The 12,184-nt window shown below is 32.9% G+C and overlaps 1 protein-coding gene across 2 annotated transcripts; it reads left to right on the plus strand.

Moving 5' to 3' along the window:
* Positions 1 to 1,093: 1,093 nt before the first annotated feature.
* Positions 1,094 to 9,935, plus strand: LOC107933383 (putative ABC transporter C family member 15). 2 transcript variants are annotated; one of them, XM_016865584.2, is made up of 10 exons: positions 1,094 to 2,201; positions 2,284 to 3,713; positions 3,823 to 3,909; positions 3,986 to 4,588; positions 4,669 to 4,833; positions 4,916 to 5,210; positions 5,310 to 5,830; positions 6,459 to 6,522; positions 7,046 to 7,285; positions 9,462 to 9,935. In XM_016865584.2, exons 1-10 carry the CDS (start codon positions 1,376 to 1,378, stop codon positions 9,587 to 9,589), a joined length of 4,359 nt encoding a protein of 1,452 aa, XP_016721073.2. In that variant the 5' UTR covers positions 1,094 to 1,375; the 3' UTR covers positions 9,590 to 9,935. The 2 variants fall into 2 exon arrangements, with proteins under 2 accessions (XP_016721073.2, XP_016721074.2); XM_016865585.2 differs by lacking the exon at positions 9,462 to 9,935 and having other exon boundaries at positions 6,459 to 6,641; positions 7,046 to 7,181.
* The last annotated feature ends 2,249 nt before the right edge of the window (positions 9,936 to 12,184 follow it).

Genomic DNA, 12,184 nt, shown 5'->3' on the forward strand with positions numbered 1-12,184 from the left:
ATAATTTAAGGCATTCCATTAGCCAACAAAATAGACAAAAATTTTTAACATGAATAAGACATAATTTCATGAAGACTTAGGTTTAACTATTTAAAAACCTTGTTTTCAAATATGTTGGTCCAAAATTTCCGTATAAAGTTATTGGTCCCAAGAAAATATTCGTTCTCAAGTGTAAAAAAATAATTTGCAGACACTCTTTTATAAATATCCGGAAAAAGATCAATTTGAATTTGTAGCATTTAAAAATTTTTTTGAATAATCTTATTATAAGTTCTGGTCATATCTGTTTTTTTGACACAACACGTATAACTACTCATAGCTCTCTCAACCCATAAATAGAAGGATAATGTGCTTCAACGTAGTCGAACTCACGTCCTCCTGTGTTGACAATAATACCCATGCCAATCGAGTTAAGACTCAATCGACATTTGAATTGTAGTATTTAAATTAGTCTTATTATAATTTTAATTGAATTGGGTTTGATTTTGATTTAGTAATAATTAATCAATTTTATTATTTAAAAATTTAATTTATCAATTGAGTTTTAATTTAAATATTGTTTCCAATTGTATTTTTATTTTATTTTATTTTGCTTTTTTATGGTTTTATGTAAAATTTAAAAATAAGATTTTAATTTAAAATGATTATTTTTTATCTTAAATTTAACAATCTTATTATATGTTCTGTTCATATTGATACGGTTAATATTATTTATTAAATTCAAATTCATTACAAAGTTATTTTTTAAGGGTGAGTTTAGATGAGTGTTAGAGTGTGGTCTGTTTAGTTTGCTTTTTATCTTAGGCTATACTATCATTACAATATCTAAACTTATCGTCACTGCTGATTTTACATTAAACGTATTACTCATCTAAACTCACCCTAATTACATTGCTACTAAATGGATATATTTTTATATGATAACTATATCGATAAATATTTTAATAATAAAGTTAGGATTTGATTTAACAAAAAAAAAGTTGGGATAAGGGGAGATTCCATTGCCCAGATGGTGACTGCTTTCTTTTGTTGTTTTTCTGTATTTATATATATATATTAAAAAAATAGAAAAAAAATGCAACTGAAACAATGAATCGCACTATATATGTAAAGCACTACAAAAAAAAGCCTCCTCATATTCGCCAACCCCATTTGAAAGCAGCCACGTTATTATTGATTTTCAGTCCTTTCAAAAGTACCTTTTGCTCTCCAATGATGTGCTCTGCTTTCTTCAAAATCTTCAGCCATTAATGTCAGTGAGTGAATCAGTTTTGGGTTATAAGCATTGGGTATTTTTTCTTTTTAAAATTGGTTCTTGTTTGGGGTGGTAAAGGGGTGGGGGTAGGGGGGATTATAGTATTGTTTTAAAGCTTTTATGGAGGCTTCTTTAGAAGTTGTAAATGTACCATTTGCTATTGCTTTACTAGCATGGATTATTATAGATATATTGAAACGTAGAGGACATGAAAATGATAGTGATAATGATGATGTAAAAGGTAAAACAAGGGGATATTTAAGAGTTTTTAATGTTGTCACTGTTGTGTTTAGTATTATAATCTTTGTTTTAAATTTGGGTTTTGGGTTTTATATTTATTGGAATTATGGAATTGTCCCTACCAAAAGTGTTTGTTTAGCTATCACTTGGTTTCTAGCTAGTTTAGTGTTAATATATTGGATGAATAGAGGTTTTAGTGAACTTAAACCACGGCCTCCTTTGGTTTTGATCCTATGGTGGGTGTTTTCGTTCGGTTTGGTTTTGTTTTCGGTACTTGTTTATGTTGTTCGCTTGTTGGGGTTCAGAGAATTGCCTTACCGGTTGCCGGAACCCAACATTGTCGATGTTATTTCCTTGCCTTTGTTGGTTTTATTTTGTTGTCGGTGTTGTTGTCGTCGTTTGTCTCACGGTGAACTCGAACGTCCGTTATTGCTTCGTAAGGAGAATGATGATGATAGTAGTTTCAATAATGCTAGTATATGGAGCCAACTCACATTTCAATGGCTAAACCCTTTGTTTGAAAAGGGTCGAATCGAGAAACTTGAATTGCACCATGTTCCTTCAGTTCCAGAATCTGAAACTGCAGACAATGCTTCGTTGTTGCTCGAAGAATCGATTCGAAAACAGAAAACAAAATCCACTTCATTGCCAAAAGCAATAACTGGTACCGTATGGAAGTCTCTGGCTATCAATGCAGTTTTTGCAGGTATTTTCCCTTCTTAAATCCATTGCATAAACTGTCTATGCAACAGCATATTGTAATGCTTATATTTTACTGTTTTTTGTAGGGCTTAATACAATTGCTTCATATATTGGACCTTTCCTTATAAGCAACTTTGTGAATTTCTTAACACAAAAGGATGATAGTTCAAGCTACCAATATGGACTGGTTCTTGCATTTATCTTCTTATTTTCGAAGACTGTGGAATCGTTGACTCAACGGCTGTGGTACTTCGGTGCTCATAGGATCGGAATAAGGGTTCGTGCGGCTCTCACGGTGTTGATTTACAAAAAGTCTTTATCAACTAAGTTTGTTGGTCCAAGCAATGGAAAAGTCATTAATCTCATCAATGTAGATGCTGAGAGGATTGGAGACTTTTGTTGGTACATTCATGGAGTTTGGTTGTTACCTATACAAGTCTTTCTAGCCTTGGTAATACTTTACTGGAATCTCGGGGCGGCTCCTTCTGTTGCTGCCGTTTTTGCTACTATTTTGGTGATGGTGAGCAACACTCCGTTGGCTAATAGGCAAGAAAGGCTTCATTCCAAAATCATGGAAGCTAAGGATTCGAGGATAAAAGTGACTTCGGAGACTCTAAAAAGCATGAGAGTCTTGAAACTTCATTCATGGGAGCCTACGTTCTTGAATAAGCTTCTTCAACTTAGGGAAACAGAGAGGAACTGGCTTAAGAAGTACTTATATACGTGCTCGGCTGTCGCGTTTCTGTTTTGGGCATCACCAACTCTCGTGTCAGTCATCACGTTCGGTGTCTGCATTTTGTTGGAAACTCCATTAACATCAGGGACAGTACTTTCAGCTCTAGCAACTTTTCGGATTCTACAAGAACCTATATACAACCTTCCGGAGTTAATTTCCATGATTGCTCAGACAAAAGTCTCATTCGATCGAATTCAAGAGTTCGTTGGAGAAGAAGATCAAAGGAAGTTCATTACTAGCTCTGGTCCAAAAGAATCTGGTGTTGCAGTCGAAATCGAGGCAGGGGAATATGCTTGGGACTCAAGTAGCCAAAGCTTAAAGAACCCAACCATCAAAATCACAGAGAAGATGAAGATAATGAAAGGTTACAAGATAGCCATTTGTGGCTCCGTTGGCTCAGGTAAATCGAGCCTGCTTTGTAGCATACTAGGTGAGATCCCTAGGATTTCTGGTGCAGTTATTAAGGTTTATGGGAAAAAGGCTTATGTTCCTCAAAGACCTTGGGTTCAAACAGGCACTATTAGAGAGAATATATTATTCGGGAAGGATATGGATGATGCTTTCTATGAAAGTGTTCTTGAAGCATGTGCCTTGAACCAAGATATTGAGATGTGGGATAATAAAGATATGAGTGTTGTCGGAGAACGGGGAATGAACTTAAGTGGAGGCCAAAAGCAGAGGATTCAATTGGCAAGGGCTGTTTACAGTGATTCCGATATTTATATCCTAGATGACCCTTTTAGTGCAGTTGATGCTCATACAGGAACGCATTTGTTCAAGGTAATAAACATCTCTAACTCTCTTTTTTCGAACTGTTACTTGTTATTCAAGCAAGATACTTGGTGTTCATAGATTCATACTCTTACATGAAGTTTCCTCATGTTTGTAGAAATGTCTAAAGGGATTGTTGTCCGAGAAGACTGTTATTTATGCCACACACCAATTAGAATTTCTAGATGCAGCAGACCTGGTTCTGGTAAGCTCTTACAGTTCGTAGTTTCGTACTCTGATCGTAGTGTCTCGTTTTTACCTTTTTGCACATTTTCTTGCAGGTGATGAAAGATGGTCTCGTTGTTCAGTCAGGGAAATACGAGGAGTTGATTGCTGATTCCGATGGTGAACTTGTTAGGCAAATGAATGCTCATAGGAAATCATTAGACCAAATGAATCCTCCCCAAGATGATGATTCCTTGATTGCCAAACCGTGTCAAATTAGTCAAATTGAAGTTATAGAAGAAAAATATGGAGATCCCCTTTGCTTTGGCAAGCTCTTCGAACGGAGTCAAGAAGAAAAAACGGAAACCGGTCGTGTCAAATGGAGTGTTTACTCGACCTTTGTTACTGCAGCTTATAAGGGAGCTCTCGTTCCGGTCGTTCTCTTATGTCAAGTTCTCTTTCAGGGACTACAAATAGGAAGCAATTACTGGATCGCGTGGGCAACCGAGGAAAATCACAAGGTATCAAGAGAACAGTTAATAGGCATATTTGTTATGTTGTCTGGTGGAAGCTCTATCTTCATACTGGGAAGGGCAGTTTTGTTGGCAACTATTGCGATCGAAACAGCTCAACGTCTCTTCCTCGGAATGATAACATCAGTTTTTCGTGCACCCATTTCGTTCTTTGACTCAACACCCTCAAGTCGAATCCTCAACAGGGTTAGTTTCTTGTTTGCAACAAAAAGTTCATAATATTGCCTAATGGTCAGCTCATCATACTCTCTTTTTGGTTATTACAGTCTTCAACGGATCAAAGCACATTAGATACAGACATTCCTTACCGATTAGCCGGACTCGCATTTGCTCTTATTCAGTTGCTCAGCATCATTATCCTTATGTCCCATGTTGCCTGGCAGATCTTCCTTCTCTTCATCGCGATCCTTGGGATCTCTTTCTGGTATCAGGTGAGTACCATTTACTCAAAATACGAAATGTTGCCAATGAAATTGCTAAAACAATGACTAATATAACCATAATTTTCTGCAGACCTACTATATAACAACGGCTAGGGATCTAGCAAGGATGGTTGGAAGCAGAAAGGCTCCAATCTTGCATCATTTCTCGGAATCCATCACAGGGGCCGGAACAATTCGATGTTTCAACCAGGAAGACAGGTTCATAGAGAAAAACCTGAGCTTAATCGATGATTATTCTCGCGTAGCATTCCATAACTCCGGCACAATGGAATGGCTGTGTGTTAGAATCAACTTTCTTTTCAATTTTGTTTTCTTCCTGGTGTTAATCATCCTGGTGAGCTTGCCAAGGTCCACTATCGACCCCAGTAAGTCCTTTTCTTACTGCCTTGATAGTTTATTGTTTTTTGTTTTTGAAGTTTCTTAACGCTGAATACCCTGTTTCGTGTTTTTGTGTCATATATCAGGCTTGGCAGGATTGGCAGCCACTTATGGTTTGAACTTGAATGTACTACAGGCATGGGTGATATGGAACTTATGTAACGTCGAAAACAAAATGATATCTGTTGAGAGAGTTCTTCAATTTACAAACATTGCTAGCGAAGCTCCTTTAGTGATCGAAGATCATAGACCGAAACCTGAGTGGCCAACGGAAGGAACGATTGAACTTGAAAACCTTCAGGTTCAATACAAACCAACTCTCCCAGTGGTTCTTAAAGGTATAACTTGCACTTTCCCTGGAGAAATGAAGATTGGAGTTGTTGGAAGAACAGGAAGCGGAAAGTCCACTTTGATTCAAGCTCTTTTCAGGGTGGTCGAGCCTTCAGGTGGACGGATCATTATCGATGGAGTCGATATTTCCACCATTGGCTTGCAGGACTTGAGGTCTAGACTGGGCATAATCCCACAAGATCCAACATTGTTTCAAGGAACCATAAGAACCAACCTGGATCCTTTGCAACAGCATACAGATCAAGAAATCTGGGAGGTAAATGTTAAATCCTGGTTTCTCTGACGATATATACAGGAGAAATGGTTACGGATGTTGGGATTCGAATCCCGAACCTACTGCATATCAGGGTGGTTGAATAAACCAACTTAGCTTAACTCCGGGCTCTTCTCAAATTATCCGGTTTCATTGGATCCTTGCAGCAGCATATGGATCAAGACATAGGGAAAATGGTTGCAGATGTTGGGATTCGAATCCCGAACTTGCTGCATATCGGGGTGGTTGAATAAACCGACTGAGTTAAACTCTGAGTTCTTCTCAAATTATCCGGTTTCACTATACGGATCAAGACATAGGGAAAATGGTTGCATATGTTGGGATTCGAATCCCAAACCTACTGAATATCGGGGAGGTAACTGTTATATCCTGGTTTCTCTGATAACATATATACAAGAAAACTGGTTATGGATGTTGGGATTCGAATCCCGAACTTGCTTTACCTCTCAAATTATCTGCTTTCGCCAAAAGAAACTCAGGAAAAAATTGTTACAAATGTTGAGGTTCGAATCCAGAACTGGCTGACTATCAGGATGGTTGAATAAACCAACCGAACTAAACTCAAGGTTCTCGAATTTATCCGGTTTCACTGAAAAGAAACTCATGACAGGTCCTTCACAAGTGTCGTCTTGCAGACATAGTGAGGCAGGATCAAAGGCTTCTCGATGCTCCAGGTATAAACGTTAACTCGAACATGAGCGTCAATACGAGTATGCATCCGACACGGATACGTTATACTCTTTTTTAAGGTTTGTTTCTTTCATGTATATCAAGCCAAAGGGGACCAAAAAAGGTATATTTACCATTTAGTCGTTAAAATCTTATGCAATTACATTTTAGTATAACCGTAAAATTTTACTTTGGCCCCCCAATAATTTACAATTCATCTATGGTCTCCCTAAAGTAATTTTCTGACTTCGTCCTTGTTTAGAAGCAAGGACGAAGGCAAAAGAGGGCAGACAGTAGCCTTGGCTCCATGATAAAGTTACCATTTAGTCCCTTAAATTTTTACACAATTACATGTTAGTATAATAATAAAATTACACTTTGGTCCTCCTAAAATAAATTTCTGATTTTGTCTTTGTTTGGAAGTATCTATATCCCCGCACACTTGACCGATATAACATCGGAAAATGGGTGTTGGGCAGAATTATTTTGAGAAAAATGACGAGTTTCGGGATAACGTTATTCGTGCAGTGGCCGAAGACGGAGAGAATTGGAGCGTTGGACAAAGGCAACTTGTTTGCTTAGCAAGGGTTCTTCTAAAGAAAAGGAGAATCTTGGTGTTGGATGAAGCAACAGCTTCCATTGATACAGCAACAGATAATGTGATTCAAGAGACAATAAGGGAAGAGACAAGCAAATGTACTGTCATCACTGTGGCACATAGGATACCAACTGTTATTGACAATGACTTGGTTCTGGTTCTTGATAAAGGTAAGTTTCAATCTTTTTTATCATAAATTTAAAATTTGGTCCCGGAACTATTTCCGTTTTTCGACTTTGGTATCTTTTCTTATCCCACTTTAGTACCAAAACTATCGTTTTAATCCCATTTTAACCCTCAAAAGTTTTCATGTCCAATAAAAATGTGTCACATGTCATGTTTTTATTGATTTTTTTTGTGTAAATTGGGACAAAGAACCAAAGTAGGAAAATGATTATAGCTCAATGATAAAATTGTGACATAAGCCTATATTTAATGTTGTTTGAATCGGATCGAATTGGCCGGTTGGATTAGTTGGACCAAGAACCGACTATCGGTCCAAAGAGTATCTTTGAATTGGTTAGATCGGAACCGGTATAAGTCGGTTGAATTGGACTTTTTCATTCTTTTTATTTTGAATTTTTATATTTTTTTAATTAGGCCGGTGTGACTGATCCACCGACGACTTGACTTTAAAAAATATTGCCTATATTATAATATATATGCATATTTAGATAATTTTATTTGGTAATTTAGTCTTTCTTCATAACCAACTCTTTTTTGGATGAGTGGGAAGGAGTAGGAGTGATTTCATTTCGGTTAGGTTGGTTTTTTTAGATTTTTTGAACTGTTCATCATAATTCGTTATGACTTAAATCGTTTCTCAATTTTTTCATGTTATTGTTTGATTTTGGATTTTTAGACTTATTTTGATTAAAATTAACTTTGTTTTATAGCTTTTCAATATTACTTGACAAAATTTTAAAATATTTTTCATAAATATTTCTAAAAATTATAATTTTTCAAATTACTTTGACTATTTTAAATATAAAATATTTTTTATATTATAAAAATTAAAATTGAATATATATTAAATAAAAATAGGTTTCGATTTGTTTTTTGGGTAATTGTGATTTTTTAACTTGTATTTCATAAACCATTCAAACACTTCGGTTCGTGTTGATTTTCGTTTTCTTGCTCAATCCTAGTAAAGAGTTTGATACTACTTGAGTAAGGTTTCAAGTTTAAATATTGTGGGTGAAGAAATAGTTTTACTTTCGTTTAGGGATTCACTCGGCTCGATACATTGATTCAATGTGACTTGTATATGGAAGAGTATTTGATAAGAAAAACTTATAAAATTTAAGTATAATTAAAATATATAAAAATAAGGTTAATATCTGATACATTGGCCGTGTATTTTTTTTTATTTCACAAGTAACCTCTACATATTGCCACCTGTCTCATTTAAAAAAAAAAAATTATTTTTTTAATATTTTATTATACTTATATAAAACACTTGTCAACTATTAATATTATTTTTTCCATCTTACCTTTGAACTTTATATAATAATATGAGATTGGGTCGGGTCAGAACAAGCCGGTTTAGTTTTTTTTATGGCAAACTCTAAATTATGCTATTAGTCATTATATTTTATTTTGATTAATTTTAGTCATAGTACTTTTCAATTTTTTAAAAAAAATTAGTTTTAACTAAAATAGTAATAGTTAAATCCATTTGATTAAATTCAATTAGTAGTTTGTGCATATAATTGTAAATTTGGTCCATATTATTCAACTAGATCATTTTAAATCTTAATACTTTTCGAATTTTAAAATTTCAGTATTGATGCAAATAACAGTCATTAATTCATTAATTAAATTTTTATTAGATATTAGGTGAAAATAACAAGCTGGCATAACATTATATAAATGATAATATATTTAACATATCAAATTTTAAAAATAGCATAACTTAACTTAATAAATTAATAATAACTGTTTGATTTAAAAAAATACAAGAACTAAAAGTTAACATATAAATATTAAATCTACAACATTCGTGTAAAGTATAGGACTAATAGCTAAATTTAACTTTTTTTAATAGAGAATATTTTTTTAATATCCTCATTATAGATTTTTATCATATCTATTTTTTTATATAATTTTTAAAACTATATATAGTTACTTTCTAACCCATAAATAGGAGAATAATACGTTTTATCGCGTTTAAATCTATATATTTCTGTATTGACAACAATATATATATTAATCGAACTAAAACTCAACAATATATATATTAATCGAACTAAAACTCACGCAGAATTGGTATTTGTTTCTTTTGTTTTTATCTGCTTGAAAAAAAGAAAGTTATGTTTTATGCTTCTTCTTTTTTTAATTTGCCAGGGAAAATTGTGGAGTACGATAAGCCCGGGAACTTACTCGAAGATAGTTGTTCTTCGTTCTCGAAGCTGGTGGCTGAGTTCTTAAGATCATCATCCAAGAGTAATAATAATAATGTTCACCACCGTTAAGGATCTATGTCGAGGATCGACGGTAATGGTGGATATGAACTGCCCAAAAAATGTTGAAAGGGGGAATCGATGAACGGATCGTGGCTCGACGGCGAGAGATTGTCGATCGTGTTCGAAGGTTTCTGCCATGAAATCGTGAGGATCGAGTTTTTGAATATGGAGGGAAAAAGAAGTTGCGGAGATGATTTGTTTGAGCAAAAAATGATCGAAAATGGCGGCATGGTGGAGAAACCATCGGGGATTTTCATTTTGGTCTAATTTTGACCTCGGTCCCTGTATTCTTCAGGCATTTGAAATTTAGTCTCTGGTCTGATTTAAAAAAAAATTAAAATCAACTGTTAATTTATATTTATTATCAATTTAATTTTAATTTTTAAATAAGAACATTAAAAGGTAAATTACACTAATAATCACTTAATTATTAGTAAGCTTTTTTTTTATTCATCTATGGAAATTCGATTTTATTTTATTTTGCTATTTTTCCTTTTAACTTCCGTTAATTGGGATAAAAATATCATAAACGCTTTTGTATTAGGAGTTAATCAAAGAGCAAATTAGTCATTCTGCTAATAATTTCATCTATTTCTATTGTTAAAAACTGGTCTATGTATATTAGAGTAAAGTACACATGACACACTACGTGTAGCTGTCTAGTTATTCTATTAGATACTTCAATTTTTAACATTAGTTATCTAGTTATTCTGTTGAGCTCAAAATTATCGAAAATGGCAGATTTCCATAGAAATCAGTGGAGATTTTTGTTTTGGCCAAATCTTGACCTTTATCAAGAGTTTCTAACATTTTACTAGAAAGATTGGATGAAATTTGTGATATATTATATGGTTAAAGTATTTGAGAGGTACCTATATTATAAAGATTAGATTAAATTAGTCTTTTTATTATTAAATAAATCAATTTAATCCCTACAAAAATGTTTTATTTACAAAAACATAAAAACTTTAAAATTATTAACTCTATTAAACAATAAATAATATTTTTTGAACCGTAAATGGTACCTCTATTACATAGTAAATTGATTCATTTAACAGTAGATGGACGAATTTGATCAAGTCCCTATAATAGAGAGACCTTTTAGATACATTCACCTATTTAACACACATATATTAGAATTTTCATCACACGCATATGCATGTGAAAACCATGTATCTAAAACACAAAAATGTGTTTAAAAATAATATACAACAAATAATGAAACAAATAGTTTAAAACTAATTAATAATAACACATTAAATATGTATGATATTAAAATAAAAAAATAAATTACGAGTCAAATGAAATTTAAACACGTATATACATCATACTAAAAATATTAATGTGATTTAAGATTTTAATAATGCAATTAATATAGGTTTAAATCCCATCATATAATATTTTTATTTTTTTAAAATATAAAATTATTAAAGTATTCTCGAATAATATAACTTATTTTAATTATGAATGAGTGCTTTTAGCAACTTTTTTACCTGAATTGGTGCTCGATTAACTTGTACCAACAACTCGAAAAGGGGTTTTTATAATAGTATATATTTTAGCAACGTTATCTAATTGATAGAAGAAAGGATTTTAAGCAAATTTACCCTATACTAAGTACAAGAAAGATCTCAATAATATCAATGGCATAATTTCAAAATTCACCCTTAATGTTTTGAGTTTTTTCATTTTAATCCTTAAAAATTTTCATCCCTCTCTCAATATTGCAAAATTCTTAAAATAAGATCAAAATTGACAAAATCCATCAATCAACCAACAATGAACGGCATGACAGCTTAGTGGATGACATGGTTGACATGGCACAACACATCATTGATGATGTGGCCTTTATGATTCAAAATATATTTAAAAAATTCAACAACTATATAATTGTTTAAAATTTTAAAAGTTGCAAAAAATAAATTTGAAATTTGAAAATTTTCCAAATATTATTTCCTTTCCCTTCTCCTAATTTCCACCTTATTATTATTTACTTTGTTTTTCTTTTTTCTTGGGACAAATATCAAAATTATACATGAATATTGATAGAATTTATAATGTTATACATTAATTTTAATTCGGTGCATTTGTATAAATTAAATTTTAATTTGGGTTCAAATTTCACATTTCACTAATCCCATTATTCATGTGACACAATTTCTCAAATTGTTGATGTGACATTTTATTAAGCTAAAAAAATAAATTATTTAAATTATTTCCACTTAGATCTACCGTATTGGTTATCGAATCGTCGTTTGAAGCTCACTGGTAGGACTTAAAAAAAATTTTTAATAGCCCAGTGACTTAAATAAAAACTTTTAAATAGTTGAGTGACTTAAATGAAAACTTTTGAATGGTTCAGTGACCATTTTGTAACTTTTTGAAGGTAAGTAACCAAAACATAAACCTACTAATAATTTAGAGACCTTATGTGTAGTTTACCCATATCTTTTTACCCGTATAATTTGAATGAGCATAAAAATAAGAGATTTTAAAAAGTTTCGGGCCTCAGCCTAACCGACCGAAAAACGCCTCTAGGCCCAGTACGGGTCAGAGTCGGTTTAATTTTGACCCGGTTTCATCCTTTTGTTCACCACTATAAAA

Source organism: Gossypium hirsutum, chromosome A04 (genome assembly GCF_007990345.1).
Source record: "Gossypium hirsutum isolate 1008001.06 chromosome A04, Gossypium_hirsutum_v2.1, whole genome shotgun sequence".
NCBI lineage: Eukaryota > Viridiplantae > Streptophyta > Magnoliopsida > Malvales > Malvaceae > Gossypium > Gossypium hirsutum.

Excerpts from the sequence above, each read along its gene's own strand:
- LOC107933383 (XM_016865584.2), top strand. The coding sequence starts at position 1,376 with ATGGAGGCTTCTTTAGAAGTTGTAAATGTACCATTTGCTATTGCTTTA. Across the intron at positions 5,211-5,309 it reads AAGGTCCACTATCGACCCCA|GCTTGGCAGGATTGGCAGCC; the intron begins GTAAGTCCTTTT and ends GTCATATATCAG. Across the intron at positions 5,831-6,458 it reads CAGATCAAGAAATCTGGGAG|GTCCTTCACAAGTGTCGTCT; the intron begins GTAAATGTTAAA and ends AACTCATGACAG.